Source organism: Accipiter gentilis, chromosome Z (genome assembly GCF_929443795.1).
Source record: "Accipiter gentilis chromosome Z, bAccGen1.1, whole genome shotgun sequence".
Taxonomy (NCBI): domain Eukaryota; kingdom Metazoa; phylum Chordata; class Aves; order Accipitriformes; family Accipitridae; genus Astur; species Astur gentilis.
Window position 1 is genome coordinate 57,764,004 of NC_064919.1, and position 16,661 is coordinate 57,780,664.

The window sequence follows — 16,661 nt, forward strand, 5'->3', positions numbered from 1 at the left end:
TGTCTAATTAGCATTTAGTTTGTTATATATGCTCTAATGCACCTCTAGGTAATCCGTTGTTTTGGTGTTAATCAGTTTGGCCAGTCTGACTTTGACATGAGAAGATCCTGATGTCATGATGGAAGGTGATGCTAAACAAACCTAATTAATGAAAAGCCACTCAGGAACAAGTAAATAATATTGAAAATACCACAAAATAATAATTTAAAAAATGAGAAAAGTTACGCTTTCCAAGGTGCTCTAATATTTTAAAGAAAGGAAGCTCGGATTTGCATGTTAATGTGATGCTATACATTTTCACAATAGACTCAGGAAGGAGACTAAAGGAAGAAAAAAATAAAGAAATTACTTCACTTGTTTCTGTTTTCATAAAAAAAGATTGTTTTGTTTGCACTTTCAGGTCATTCAGTTCAAAAGACAGCTTACTAGCATGAGGAAAGAACTTACAGGTCCAGAGGCCTCTCTTCAAGTGTAAAATACCCAGCAGTAGCCAAAGATAAAATTGAGACAACGATAGCATGGAACACTGTTACTTGTTGTAAGATGTAATGTTACCGGAGAAGAATAGCTAAGGAGACCAACCTACTAATGACACAAATTGTAGATTGACCTGGATTTTATAGGGCTGGTAGGTCCGTGTAAGCTATGTAGAAATACTCTTCTGTTGATTAAACCTAAAGTTGCTTTTGTTGAGTAAAACTAATGAATTTGTCTTGTATAGTCTTTTCTTGATACTGTAGTTAAAACTGCAGACAAGAATTACAGGCAAGAATGATTTTTATTTGTAGCCAATTTATAGTGACATGGTGTGTAGCCTTGCCAGCAAAACAGCTGCCTTTGTTTGTATGTCCTTTTCTAAGGATCTAGTCACCTGTGTTAGGACAACATTCTGCTTTTAAAATGAACTCTGAGAATTTAAGAACACAGAGCTCTCCCTGCCCTTGGATGAATTGTGGAGAGTGATTTATGCTTCAGCCAGGCATGAAAATAAATAATATTGCTTTTAATTGGTGTGCTTTACAATTTTTATCCCCATAATATAAAAATATAACAATGAAAAATAGTATGTAGAATAAAATTTTTATGACCATTTAAGTGTGGTTAGGGCATATCTCTCTTATTAATGTCAGTAGGGATTTTGCTCTTGCCTTTAAAGATAATATGCTTAGGCCTTTCATTATTAGTGAGTTTTAACTGGAGAATGTGTGTGCATATCTGTGCATATATGTCTATACAGACACTTAGATGGCTTTTACTTTAATCTGGAAGTGTGCTATGAATGCAGTTCTGTGAAATAAACAGGGATGTTTTGTTTGGGGGTTTTTTGACAGTTCACAGATGGAGAAAATTAAGACATTGCAGAATCATAGTAAGCAAAGGGTTAAGTATGAAGTTTTTTACATGAAATTCAATCATGAATATACAGGTTATAATCTTATTGGCTTCAGTGTTGAAAATCTCATGTGCTGAAGGTAAAAATTACAGTTCAGTGTTTTGCTGCAGCAAGATCATAATACTTAATTAAAACGTTGATGTATACATGGATGAAAACCATAATTGAAGCCGTGCCTCAGTTTTATTTCTGTCAACTTGGTTTGTTTGTCTGAACAAGTTAATTAGGCACTGAGTCTATGATTGAACAAACTACTTAAACATGTGCTTAATGTTAAACATATGAACCTAGTGATGAAAGTTGGGCATGTGCTGTTCAGCTGAGTTAGGGCTGAAATACCCCATCTGTGCGATCTCTTAGCTCAGTGATTTACACTGACAAGTGCAGCTTTTGCCTACAAATCTTTTTTATGTCAGGAAATGTTTAGATCTAGTTGATTCTGCCTTGGGGTAGGTTGTGGCTGAGATGATCTCTCCAACCCCCTACCAGTCTTGTCTTCTAAGGTTTAAATAACAGGAAAATATAAGTGACAAAAGGTCAGAGTTCAAAAATTAGTGGTAAAATTTGAAAGATGTCCTTCAAAATTTGCTACTGTATGATTACATTTAAATTATGGCATATCTGTAGGCTTGCAATAAGCATCCACTTTTGAAGTGATTGCAGTTATGTTTATGAATACTTCTATGCTGTGCTTTCTTGCAATACTTTTCTATAATGAATACCATAGAGGCATTTCTGTGGTTTTGCTGTTCCCTCTTCATTTTGTTGTATGCACATCCTTTAGAATGTGAACTGGTATCTTTCCTGTTTTGTCTATATCTGCATAGTGCTGGCCTACTGTGTGTGCTTTTCAGCACCATTTTAATTAATAGACTGAGGAGATGGCAGAAAAAGGGGCAATAGCTGTGTTCATCCTAATGACAACTCCCTATTAGAGAGTCTTTTCACTCCTGGCTGCCTTCTTGCACTTGGTCAGCATTCACTTAATTTCATGGCTGGTTTAGCTAATGTGAAGGCAACTGGCCTTATTGCAAACTTCAGCTTTTGAAGAGGCAGGTTTTCTCCGTGTTAGAGCTTTAAGTCATTGCTTGGCTTTGTTCCTACTCCCTGACAGACCATAGACTTTGTTTCTTGTAACCAGTAATGTCACAAAGTTAACAGTCAGGCACAGTCCTTTTTCATGTATTATTTAATACAATATCAATTATTTCTATTTATGTATTTTTTTAAACAGGCATAATGAGCAATGGATTACTGACTGACTTTGGATTGATATCAGTCATAGCTGTGGGTCTGTAAAAACACTCTTTGATTACATTAACTTCTTAAAAATGAATGGGAGGTCATGCAATATGAGCCATCGGACAACAGGTATTCCTCATGGACCTAAGATGATCAGTGGACAGCAGATCCCACCTATCAGAGTTCATGCAGGAATGCCCCGCCCATCTTCAAATAGCAGCACCCCAAGCCCAGCTATTGGAAACTTGTCTGCCAGCCTACACTTAAAGATGCCCCTTGGAGGAGGGGTGGTTCCTCAGAGCAACATCATTGACAGTACTATTCACCTTCCTGCTCTAAGTCCCGGGAAACAAGTGGTTACAAATGGGAAGCCTTTATTACAAGTCCCACAGCTCCCAGGACTGCCAGCCCCACAGTCTTTAAAGCCAAAACAGCAAGAATTTGGAAATACTTTCTCCCCATGTACAGGTGAAGGTAAGACTCACTTTTTCTATTGCTATTAGTAATAGCATTTCTTCTCCAATATCACATACCCAGATGGTATTGGTTTTAGTAGATGGAATCCTGTCTCTTTACCACTTTTTTACTACAAAGGAAGAGATACTGAAACAAAATGTGTTGCTGTTTTGCACAAAAGTAATTCATTGTTTGGTTATTCCCAGGGGCTTTGTATTACACAGCAGTTGCTCAGAATCCCTGAGGTGTCCTAGGATTCTCTATAAACAGTGTAGTTTGCCTTTGCTTTGCTAACCTAACCTCTTGACTCAACAAATCCGGATAGTCATTTTATGTTCTGTGGCACCAGAATTTTGTGAGTGCTATCAGAAACACTCCTTGGATGCATGAACACAGCTTTCCGCTGGTGACTAGCAGCTGCTTACTGATGAAAGCAGTAATGTAGTCATGCTTTTTAGAGTGCTTAGGCTGGACAAGCTGTAAAGCACTTTGGAGCATGTCTCAACCATAGATTTGCAATCCATTTTTTGGAACCACTGTTTATGATGTAGAAAATAACAATACATAGCCCCCACAAAATTTGGAGGCTGGTCCTCTGTGAGTTAAGTGCTTGTGCATCAGGGATTTACCTATCTATGAGAAGGTACTTGACTGTTTGCTCTTGCGTCTTTGAAATCAAAACAGAACTTCTAAGTTTTCAGTACTTCTTGATGCTGGTCATGCTGGAGGTTGGGATACTCTTTTGGAGGAGTTTTGGTATCACACTTTTGAAACTGAATGTACGTAGATAATGAGAATTTAATGCATAGAAAAGAATTAAATAGTTTAAAATACCAAGAGAAGCTTGAGTTAATATCTGAGTGAAAGTGCAGAAAAGGAGACAGAGATCCTCTGTCTTATTCCAAATGTGTTGCTTCTCTCCATTCTTTTTCTTCCCTGCTTCCCTTTGAAAATTTAGGAAGTCCATCCCTCTTCAGCAAGGCTTGCAGGCTTGAAACCAGTATAGTTTCAGAACAAGTTGAAAGTTAACTGCATGCTTGAGTGCTCTGCTGAGTCAGACCAGTGGTAGTACATATACATATTCATTGGGTGACCTCCAAGATCACCTGTCTGCTGCTTGCTTTGGTGGTGGTGGGTGTAATTCATAGCATATAGCTTTAAGCTTCTGCTACAGCAAAGAGAGCAGGAGTCCTCACACAATAAGCTTTGGAGGAACTTTTCTCTTTACCTTTCACTACAGGTAGAGCCTGATTCCTGCTGCCTTCAAAATTACATGCCTGAAAACAGGGAATCCATGCTGAGATCTCTAAAATAGCCCTACATAACAGATAATCCACCTGCAGTATGTGTGGGAAAGCAGCATCACAGGGTGAAGAGACCATCACCTAGTTTAGTGTCCTTGATTTGGGGATTTTGAACTGCTGTGCCTGACTGCTCTGTTCCTAGCTGCTGTCATTTCCATCTTTCCTTCTTGGCCTGTTTAGTTCTCACATATGTAAAGTACTCTGCTATTTTGTGGGATAGTGAGTAGAGAATTCAGCTGAAGGGCTGGCATTAGGGAAGCCTACGTATAAACAGTGCTGGTTAGACAAGACATTGTGGACTTCAGATACAATGGACTTCAGATTCTGTGTTTCTATGGATTTGGATTAGTAAATCCTCATGCTTTAAAGTTCTTGTTATTAGCACGACCACTTGCAGAGTTGAAGATTATGTGCCCTGGGAATGTACGCATTATGGAAGAGCTAAGTCTCATTCACTTGGTCATGTCCAGGTAATTTTCTAAGACTTAGAACCTTGCTATGCTGTATAAACCATAGCATGTATGTAAATAAGACTGTAAACCCTATAAAACTATTCATGTAGTTTGTGCTTTTGCAGCTTCTTCATATTTCGTCCTTTTCTGGTGGTGGGTACATGGAGCAAAATGTCTTTTGGTAGGTACTTATTTTAGTTAAACCTTCATCTCAGGAAGACAATGGTTTTCCTTTTACAGTTGTCTCAGTATCAGTTGTAGAAGTTTGCACTATTTAAAGTAGTTTTTTGGGTTTTTTTACTTCAAAACTCATGGGATAGTAAAATCAGCAAGATACACAAGAAAAAGACTTGGTGGTGGTTTTGGAATAGTTTCCTCGCATTCTTTCAATAATTGATAAAGCAGTTTAAAAAAAAAAACAAACCCAGGAGCTTCAGTTTGGAATGGAGGAAAGAACAGAATATTTTGGGGCAATCCAATTGTGTGCCTCATTTTTTACAGAGTTTTTTTTTTTTGACAGGAGGTGGTGCTGAGTGCACAAGAGAACAAACAGTAATAATCTGCAGTAACCACAACACACAGAGAGTCTTTACTTTGCATGAAGACTCTCTTTATCTTGCATAATGTTACAGAGCTTTGCGAGAAGATTATTTTTAGAAATTATGCCTAAGTCAACTTAAGAGAAACTGTTAGCTTTTGTGCATGATGAGAACCTGAAGCACATTATGCTATGGAGAAAACAAGCAAGTCTGAACATTCACTGGTGTACATCTCTGACTTAATTAACCTCCTGTGTGCTACTAATAGTATAATATGCTTTGTAGTACTATGTTGTGCATATGAAAAAGAAAATAGTACAATGTTGGATTTTTTTCAGTACAGAAAAATGTGCTAGTACAGTGATTTCCACACCCCTCCCCCCTCCCCCCCCAGGAATGTACACTTTTGTGTACCCATATTAGATATTTTCACACAGAAATTAGGTGGAGAATGCAGGCATGACAGTACACGTACTTGGCATTGGAAATCTACTGGCTCTCAATTTGTTTGATATGTGTATTTGACCACTTTTTGTGAATAATCAGTTTCACACCTCTTAGATTTACTCAGGCCTAGAAAGACATCTTTAGTGACAGTATCTGCTGAGGTGAAAGTGAGCTAGAGAGACATCAGGTAGGAATGAGCAGGAAGGGGAAGAGGGTGAGAACAGTAAAGACAGACACAAGACCATAACCTGGCCAGCCCTGGTCTTCAACTTTTCTCATCAATGCAGATATTTTGACAGAAGTCTTGTAATGAAAAAAAATATAATTTAATAAATCCAGCTTTCTATTGAGTGTTCTATTAAGAAGGTAATTTTTTTTAAAGTGTGTAAATGTCAAATAGTTCAAGTTAGAACTGTGATATAAATGTAGTGATGTCCAAAAGTGAGGTATTCAAGGATTTATTACCACCATATCCGCACTTTATACACATCTGAATAGTATTTTGTTTTGTAGAAAACCCAGTAGCTTTTCTTATTGCTTGTCTTACTCATTTCTCTGTGCAGACAATGGACTTCTGAGTGTAAGCTGGGCTATGTTCAGGCATATCCTGAGTGTGCTCATGTCTCATTTAGTGATGAAAATCCCAAATCTTTCTGAAAACGACACATTTTCTGAAAGAACCCATATGTTCAACACCTATACTAGTTTCTCTTACTCAGTGAATGAAAACATGTTTCTGAAGTCCATCAAAAGGTATTAAAGATAAACATTTCCCTGCAGGTGTAGGTAGTTGTGGAAGGTGACTGTGGAACTATTTCAGGAGGACATCTTGTATTTTTCCCTCAGCATTATTCGTAAGCACCACTGGGGGGAGGCTCCTGCTGGGGGAGTTGGATCCTTGGTCTGAATCGCTGTGATCATACTTAACATGCTTATGGCAGTTCATTCAAAGTTTAGGAGTGGATTTTCCTGTCCTGTAACACAATATATTGTAGTCTTAAAGCAGCTTGGATTTGGCTGATGGAGAATTTCCACTGTGACTGAAATTCTGTGCTGAGGTGCTGTTGGTGCATGGAGGTGGTTCAGCTGCTGCACCTCCAGCCAGCATGCTCGTTAAGCTGGTGGAGAGGTCCAACATGGACATAGGGAGGGAAAAGGCAGCCTGTCAGCCTGCCTTTTGGTCTTCCTTATTGTAATTGTGGTTTGAGCTGGTATGCCTGGCAACACTTTCCGGAAATTGTGAGCAGCTCTCGGTCATGAGAGCCGTAGCCATCTCCTTGCCTCCCTCATTCTCCCTGGCAGCAGGTGACACTGCACACGTGGGGAGTTCAAGCCTTGGAAACCGGTCTGGCCTTTTGTTCCACCCTGACTGCTCCACTCAAACCAGTGTGTGGGTATGTGACTAAGACTATGTTGTATTTGTGAAGACTCGACATGAAAATACTTGAGATGGGACTTGAAGAAGCAAATCTGGACATTTATTAGTAAGAAATGCAGAAACCTGTGCATATAGGCATGGACCCCTTTTGTTCTCCTTTCCAGGGTCATTTGAAAGACAGCTGTCATCTTCCATTTCTGTGGTTCCTGCAGTGTTAATTTTCTTCCTTGACATGAAAAATCAGTGTATTTGATTTCCTATATTCTTGCAAATGTGACTGTTAAGTTTTTTCCTAGTAAAATGAGTCAGTTAGCTAATGTTTATGTGTAATATGAGCATGTTTCCTGTTGGAGATTATTAAGGCTCTTCCTTATCCTGGAAATAGTTGATAGGCATTAAATCTTGGGATTGGTTGTTGTTTTTTTTTTTCTTTTTTTCTTTTTCTTTTTCTTTCTTTTTTTTCCCCTAGAGCCTCTGGAAGAAGCACCTCCAATGCTGCTAAGCTGTGTGAGAACTGTGAACTTGCTCAGGGAGGATCATTTGTCTCCAGTTGCCAAGAGAGCCTTGTTTCACTTTTAAACAATAACTGCACAGGTCTGTGAGGAGTGTTGTATGCAGAAGTGTTAATCAGTAAGCAGCTTGAGCCACACTTGAAATCTCTTTAACATACTTATTTTGCTCTCTAGTACTGTTGTTTTTATGTGTCAGTTGGCACAATCTGAAAAAAGATGTTCATCAGTATTCTGTACAGTTCCTTACACAGAAAGCTTGACTCAAGACTTACTTTCTTTTTAAGTTGTTTTCTATAATCAATTGTCAGCAGTTTTAAAGTGGGTTATTGACAATGTTTAGGTACAGCAAAGTGATTAAGTGATAATGATCTTAGTTTTATCCAGCATGACACATTTTCCAGCTTTGCATATGCCTCAGTGGCCTTTATATGCTTGAAAAACAACACAGGATCCATCAAGGCAAGGAAATCATTACTTGCAGCTCTGGCAGTTGGGGAAATCCGTTCTGAAGACAGTACAGATGGGTCTCAGTGGATTCTTTTGTCTGGTCTAGGACTTTCTAAAAGGGCAGAGCTGAGAACATGAGACTCCCCAAGTTTAATTCTGCAGTTAGTTCTAGGGGCTGGATGACCAGCAATCCTGGTCAGGTTTGAGAAGGTTCACTGTGGTTCTTGGTACGTCTCTCATAGAATGTACAAGAGGTTTACTTCATTTTTATGGAAAAGTTGGTGCACAGATTCCTGTTGAAAGGCAGTTCTTTAGACTACTTATTTCAGGTTAATTTTTTTTTTTTCCTACCTGTCATGTTTCAGGCATGGTTCAACTCCTAAACATAAATGATGTTCAGGCAACTCTTGAACACAAATGATGGAAGGCAGTGTTTTACATTGACTTTGAGTATGTACTTTTAGAGTCTTTATCTGAAGCATTCAGAATGTTTGTCGTGGTTTCAGCTGGGGTAGAGTTAATTTTCTTTCTAGTAGCTTGTATAATGTTATGGTTTGGGTTCAGTATGAGAAGAATGTTGATAACACACTGATGTTTTCAGTTGTTGCCAAGTAGTGTTTATACTAAGTCAAGGATTTTTCAGCTTCTCATGCCCAGCCAGCAAGAAGGCTGGAGGGGCACAAGAAATTGGGAGGGGACATAGCCAGGGCAGCTGACCCAAACTGGCCAAAGGGATTTTCCATACCCTGTGACATCATGTCCAGTATATTAACTGGGGGGAGTTGGCCGGGGGGCCAGATTGCTGCTTGGAAACTAACTGGGCATTGGTCGGTGAATGGTGAGCAATTTCATTGTGCATAACTTGCTTTGTGTATTCCAATTCTTTTATTATTAATATTGTTGTTTTATTATTGTTGTTATTATCATTATTAGTTTCTTCTTTTCTGTCCTATTGAACTGTTCTTATTTCAACCCATGAGTTTTATCTTTTTTTTTTCCACGATTCTCTCCCCCATCCCACTGGGTGGGGGGGGAATTGAGTGAGCGGCTGTGTGAAGCTTAGTTACCGCCTGGGATTAAACCATGACAATGTTGTTTAAGAACAAAATGTTTAAGAAAATAAAAATTGCTGGTGATACCAAAATGCATGTTGGACTATGTGTTATAAAGGCCCCAGGCAACTTACAAAAATTCCCTGAAGAGCGTTAGGCTTAATGCCAAAAAGGATCTACTTTACACAGGAACTGTAAAATCCTTCAAGAGTATTAGGCATATTGCCAGCACTCACCCATTCTGTGTTAAGAGTGTAATTTAACTTCTCTCGTACCCAGCCTTATACCTTTATCCTTTGCTTTGTGGGCCTGGACAGTGAGCTTTAAAATAAATTGCAGCTATCCAAAATACAGTATAGAGAAAGGGTAGATTTAAGTAAAGCTCATATTTTATAATTTTCTTAGACCAAATATTATTCTTTCAGACTGGGGCAAACCAGATGAAGGTGATGGAGTGTATTTATCAATAGCTTTGTGACATCTGTTTTCACCATCATGACAGCTTGCTGTTGTCAGTAGCATCCAAAGAGTATCACCAGCTGGAAGTTTGCAAAGAAAGCATGGGCAAGCTGGATGGGGGAGGCTACACCAAGCTCACAAACCCATGGGCAACCTCTGGTGGAGATCTCAGTATGCCTTAGAATGTTCTCCCAGCAAAATTCCCAGAGGACAAAATAAAGGTAGTTGTACCTTCCTGAGAGGGTGACTCTTCTGGGAATATAGCATTTCCTTTTTTTTATCCCTTGTCACTTGATTAAAGGATGCTTATGCATCTGCACTTATGTCATCCTAAAAATGGGTAATGAATTTTATATCCTCCTTCAAGTCTGCAGACAGGAAAATTTGATGCCTCAGGTCAAGCCATCATAAGCAAGCAAACCAAAACAGGCTAAACTATTATATTTTCATTTTACTTTGTTTGAGAATCTTCAGCTTAGTGCATGATTTTTTCAGGTTTGTTTTACCACCAGGAGGTGGCACTAACAAGATCTGTTTTCATCCAGAGAAATGCATGTTTCACCCACCTTTTTATAGGGGAAATTTGGAATAAAAATCCAGTTGAAATATGAGAGTTGTGGAAGTTTTGTACCTGAAATTTTTTGAAAACTGCAATGAGGCCACCTCTCCCTTTGAGTGAACTAAGATTTGAGTATTTTGGTGTGAATATGGGTAAGTCACTTGAATTTGCTGTGCCTCTATTCTTTTCATTGGCAAATTTTGGAGAAGTTATTTTTAAATTATACAGTGCTTTGACATCTCCACCTGAAGTGCAATTTATTGATGTCAAACACAAAATTAATTTCAGGGCTGCATATGCACCTACAGAGAAAGAACAGGTTGTACTTTTACATGGAGGAGCAGGGGGCCAGAAAGCAGCCTCGTGCACAGTTAAGCATAGATGTATGCAAATACTGAATTTTGCAGATGGATTTGGCTTTTCTGCATATTGCCATTGTGTTCTTCTTGAACCATATTGCCTTTCCTAGCAGTTCTATAACATGATATTCAGCATGGTAATGCATTCCTTCATTTGGTTGCCACTGCTGCAGACCTGTTTGATGATGGTGAACAGGAAGCATACCATGTGCTTGCTTTGGCCTACCCCTCGCCCCTGGAACACAATGAGAAGAGAAGCTGCTCTTCTGACATCTATTCTGTACATAAAGAGCAAAAATGGTCTTTCATTGACTTTCAGGGTTCTCACACAGTTGTAAATACCTGCAGTAGTCCTGCGAGGAGCAGGGAGTTGGACTCAGTGAACCTTACGGGACACTTCCACCTCGAGATATGCAGTGATTCTATGATTCTGTAGTTTCTCTGTGAATAAAAACAGGAATTGTCTGCACCAATGAGATTTTTTTCTGTTCTGTTTTACTTATGGCTGGTCTTTCTGAAGTTGAATTTGATAATTAGTTCTCTCAGAGTTCAAGGAAGCTAGGGACATTAGTATGACTTTTTTTAAAGAACAATGCTTACATGTTTGAACTTTGGCTTAGCCTGGACAATAAACTGTCTTAAAATGTATCTATCTGACCTGTTTCTAACTGGGTTATAAATAGCCTGCACATGTTCCTTTGTTTTTCTGTACCACTTATCCCTTCCACTGCAAATTTCATCTCAGGCCAGTGAGGTGTTTGCAGGCATTCCATGTTACTTACACTTGAATTAGTGGAGTGTGTGCTTCACTGCTACTTGTAAGAGTATAGATCATCTTTTCATCAGACTTGAGATACCAGCTCAGTATGTATTGGTTGCAGCAGATGGGGCACTGGGCAGGGAATGCAGAGATGCAGATGTAAAAACATGGCTCAACTGATGTTGTCAAAACTGGGCGTTTTCATTAGCATGGCAGAATTTTATTTTGGACTCTGTTGTAGTACTTGCTGCTGGAGCTTCTTGAACTATTGTGTCCTATTTTAGCTCTATGTCCCCCTGTTCTCGCTCTTCGTGTTTGTCTCTCTTCTCTGTTTGGATTCATGGTGAAGAGTTTATTTTATCTTTGCCCAGTAACAGACACTACCACTACTGCAGCCTCTGGGCATTACTGCAACGCAAGTCACAATGACAGTGATAAAAATATACATAGTGATGGGTGTGATGTAACTGTCTATAGTGAATAAGTAAATGGGGAGATTATTCTCTCTTGAACAAACAAAAATATTTTAAATGTGGTATTAACTGTGAGGTACCAGGACACCTATACTCCCATGAAATGCTTACTGTACTCTTTTAAACTGTATTAATATGAACTGCAACAGCCAAGTGTGGTTTTTATCTTTTGTCTCCCATGGTAAACTTGTTGGATAAACAGAATTATGGCAAAATAGTCATTACTGACTGCTTTGACTTTACCAGTGAAACTTGTTCAATGGTAAAGTGGTACTACTTCTGTATTTGAGCAAAGAAACTTCTTCAGTTCTGATGGCTCTAGGTGAGATTTTGATCTCCTAATTTATCTTTGACAGTTGATATTGCAAAACCAATTAACCCTTTCTGTTCATTGTTATTCATAAAGGGGGAAAATTTTTTTGAGACTGGGTGAACAGCTAGAGAAGTTTGTTGTCTGCATTTAACCATCATATTTATGGGCCTAAGTCAAATATTGCTATTTTATACCTATGTGAAATTCTGCAGGTGGAAAACATGCCCTTCAGCTGTTTTGTGGCTGGTGGTTTTACAGAGATTAGGAGGTAGGACTGGTAGTGTTCGGGTGTCACAGGGCTACATTTGATGCTGAAGCTGATTAACTGTTGAATTGTTTCTAGAAGTTGGAAGTCAGCTCCATAGTCCACCCAGAATCGGAAGAGGGTGTAAGGAATGCACCTCACATCATGAAAGGCAGGAGCAGGGAATGAGGTTTTTCCTTCTCTGATCCCTTTCCCTCAGCCTTGTGGTATAGGATACAGCTGATACCTAGGCCCTTGTAGGAAAAAAAAACCCAAAACCAAACAAAAAACCACAAAACCAACAAAAACACATGTCCAGGCAATATTCTCCAGTTGCAGCTCTAAACAGATGAAATGGAACTTTTCCTTGTCCTAAAAATCTCCGTTCATTGGGGTTTTATGCGGTCAGTTCTACAGATACCATGCAGTTGATAAAATCAGTGGTTTAAGTGGTTTTCCCTGGGCTGTATAGAGAAGTCTATCCTTATTTAGTCTAACCATTTGACACATTAATAGGCTGAAACAGAATATGGTTCAGTTTTGCTACTGCTGTCTTTTCACCAAAAAAAAAAGGAATTTTAAAAGCCTTTATTACAAGATGATCAGAAAGAGGAATTCCTTTCTGGAGCAATTACCCTATTCTGTGGTAGCAGTTGTTCCATTCAACTCCTATCATTAATTTTATTGTCTGCTCAGACAGAACCAGTATTTGAGGAGTGAGGATGTTAGCAAATGCTAACTGAGTATCTTATACTTTTTTTTCTGTTGTGGGTGCATATCATTCAGATTTCAGTGAGTGAATGAATGAGAGCACTGCAGTATGTTTCTTCTGACAGGCTACTTTAAACTGCGTAAATTGGCAATTGTTGCAGTTAGCTATCCTATGGGCTCTATAACAAGGCTGTACATTGTACATATGACATTTCTAGAGACTGACCTTCAGGAAAAATTAAGTTAGTTAACTAAACAGTTACTGAGATGCTTCTGAAATAATGAAAAATGTTTTCCTCTTTGATTGGTCACTCTTGCAGCTGGGTTCACTGACCTAGTCCTGTGTTTTTGAACTTACTGTCTTCCTACGTCTGTACCCAGAAATATCACTAAACTGTTGCGGTGAAATTTTTTGAAGTTGGGAGCTAGGTTTCAGATGAAAACTATTCTTGTGCAAACCTACAGCTGCTTGCTTGCAGACTGCATTCAGATGATGTGTGTGCCAGCATGTGATTGATTAAAATTTCATATATGGGTGTAACTTCAGCATGGCATGTGTGTATTTTTACACGCTGGTATTGGTTCACAATGCAAACACACAATTTGTATACTTGAGTATTTGTTTGTTCTTTTTTTAGAAGCACATGTAGAGTTCTGAAACATTTCACCTTAAAATTAGGCATCTTCTTTGGGCCTCTATACGTGCAACTGAAAGTAGAAGAGGGCTTGTGCATGTGAGAAATGTACCATCAGTCAGTCACTGTAGCTCTGGTTCTCTTGACAGTAGCCAATGTTTGTCGTGAAAAAGCACACAAGCATGTGTAATACTAATACTGATGCTGGTTTAAGTGACTTACTGCATCTGTCTGGTATAGACCTGACAACGTTTTATCTTCCTGTATAAGTGGTTTCAAATGATAATGTGAAGAGAGTCTGTCTACAGTGGATTATTACGCGTTAAAGAGCAGAGACATCCACAATTTAACCATGAGTCTGACATTTTGTCTGAGGACAGCACTGAGCTGAGAGGTCAGCAGAAGAGACGTGCCTTCCCCAGCTTTAGATATTATAACAAAGCAGTTGCTGCGTCACACTTCCCTTGTAAAAGCTCTGGAAAGAATTTTTGCATGGCAGGTTGCCCTTCAGGTGTTCACATGGCAGGCAGCTAGTGTCCAAGGGGGCATCTCCAGGGCACGAGTCTGCTGTTGGTGCTTGAGGCTGGTGAACTTCAGACAGTCAGAAGAACTGGTGTCCTGGGTGACCCATGGTAGCGGTGTGCGGTGGTGAGGAAACTTCTGTTTTCCTCACTACACTTTCCTCTTGCAAGTGCGTCCAAAAGCCTCATGAATTGAGTTCCCTGAAATGACACCAAATCTTACTCCAGCCAAGTTCCTATTGAAATCAGTTGTGTACTCAGAACTTCATATTTGGGCTCTAGTAAGGGATTACTTTGCACATTGATGTAACTCTTGTCTGCATGGTCAGAATTATTTTGCAGAGCTTGTGCTTCTTTGAGGGCAGATCAATAGGGTGAAATGTTCTTTTCATTCAAGAGGCATTCCTTTTTGTTCAGGAAAGGCTGCTTTGACTGACTTTACTGTAGTTCTGTTTACTTTTTAATGAAATGAAGCCTTAAAAAATGAAAATTTTTATGGGAGATGAATATGAAGAAGAAAAGATATTTAAACAATGATGACTAGATACAGTACTTTGTAACTGTATACTCTTCCATTTTCACTTCCTTGCAGTGTCTGCTTCTTTTTTTTTAAAAAAAAAAAAAAGGAAAAAAAAAGGTGCTTGACCATTGCTATCAGGTTTGTATCTATCTCATCCGCAGGCAAATGAGCTCCATCAGACTAAAATCTGTCTCCCACTAAAGAAGCTATATTTGGGTCTCCAACATAGCAGTAGGATAATGCTCTTTCCTGGAAGTCTTATGGAACTGATATTGTTTTATCTGCAGGTGAATCCAGCCTCTTTTGCTTTTACAAAAAAATTTAGGGTGATTCCTACCTTGTATTTGATAAAAATCCTTTACAGAATCAAGATTTGAAGAATTAATTACTAAACTACTTAACAGTAGATTAAAACTACTAGATTAAAAAGATCCAGTAGATTAAAATTTACAGTGTGACTAAAAGAACACTGACAAGTATTAAGAGCTTGCAGATTGGAAATGGCAAATGCCATTTGGAAATGGAGAGCTTTTAAGTCACTCTTCCCCCCCGAATGTTTTTCACTTTTCTTACTGATCAAAGATAATACTAAAAATGTAAGTGACTAAATTTGGCAGATGTGATTGCTGAGTCTGTGGGCCGTCAGTGGTATAGCTCTGCTGAAGAGCCCCAAGAAAGTTTCAGGAATGCCATATCTGTGCAATGTCTGATTCAGTTCCCCAGTTGTTAGTGGAGATAACAGCTGTTAATGCCTGTGATAGAGAATGCTGGTTGGCCATTATACACTAGATATGCAAAGTCTTAAGGTAAGTTTTCTAAATGAGCCATTATAAAAACCAGGATAACAAGTAGGGCTAATTTTGTAAAAAGAGAAGAGTGAAAGTAGTAAGAGGAGAGATCAAAATGTTTATTCATAAATCCCACGTGTTCTTCTATGTCCTTGCTGGCAACCAGTGCAGGGGTTTGGGTGTGGTGGCAAGACCTGCCTGGTCCCCTCCAGTCCTTCACAAAGTCTTTGTGTTTGTCTCCCCTAAGATGAGACTGTCTGTTCACCCACGGCCACCTCTTCAGCTCCATCCTGGCACTGTGCTGTACCCCGTGGTCTTTCCAGCCCTCTCTCCCTCCGCTAGCCCAGCAGCTCCCAAAAGGAGGAAGGGTCTGTCTTCCCCAGAGTTGACCATGGCCCTGCCCGTTCTAACAGCAAGTGCAAGCCACCAAGAGCACACTGCTCAGGTCAGGCTGTCACAGCTTCATCGCATTTTCAGGAGCTGTGGGATCAAAACCTGCAAACCACTTTAGGAGCTTCAAGGCAAAGCAGAAGGAATGTTATCATGTCATTTCCAAAAAGGGGCTCCATTTAAACAGAGAGTGAATTTTTAGGCTGGGTTGTGTTTTATTAGCATTATAATGTATTGAGGTTTTGTTGGTTATGAACACTAAAAGTGATGGTCTCGTTTGAGCAGCAATGAAATTGTATGAGTTCCTCTGTTTAGGTGGTATTCGGTATTGACTGGACTGAAGATGGGGATACAGTGATAAAGAGGTTCCCTGTCTGCTTTTAGTATCCTCAAACCATAGGATTTTGATGAAAAAGGTTTCTCTTTTTTTCAGATGAATGGCTCTCTTCTTTATTTCACCTCTTTTCTTTACTGTTACTTGAATGAGGAGTCTAAGGCTAAACAGAGTGCTTTTAAGTAATGTTATATCCTGCCTTTTACACAAAAAAATTTAGCTTAACTTTACAGTTTAGGAATACAATTTTTCTCAGTCTGTCCTTTTCTGAGACTTGAATAAGATTTGGCCACTGAAAAGGTTTGGGAGTTACCAATAATTTTACCATGAATGGTTTGGAAACATAACCTAAATAAGTGTTTTGAGCACAGAA

The 16,661-nt window shown here is 39.1% G+C and overlaps 1 protein-coding gene across 1 annotated transcript in view; it reads left to right on the plus strand.

Moving 5' to 3' along the window:
- The first annotated feature begins 2,724 nt into the window (after positions 1–2,724).
- Positions 2,725–16,661, plus strand: part of GLIS3 (GLIS family zinc finger 3) — a 178,544-nt gene continuing 164,607 nt past the window's right edge. Inside the window, exon 1 of the mRNA XM_049796257.1 lies at positions 2,725–3,109. Coding sequence (XP_049652214.1) covers positions 2,725–3,109 — 385 coding nt within the window. The remainder of the gene's footprint in view (positions 3,110–16,661) is intronic.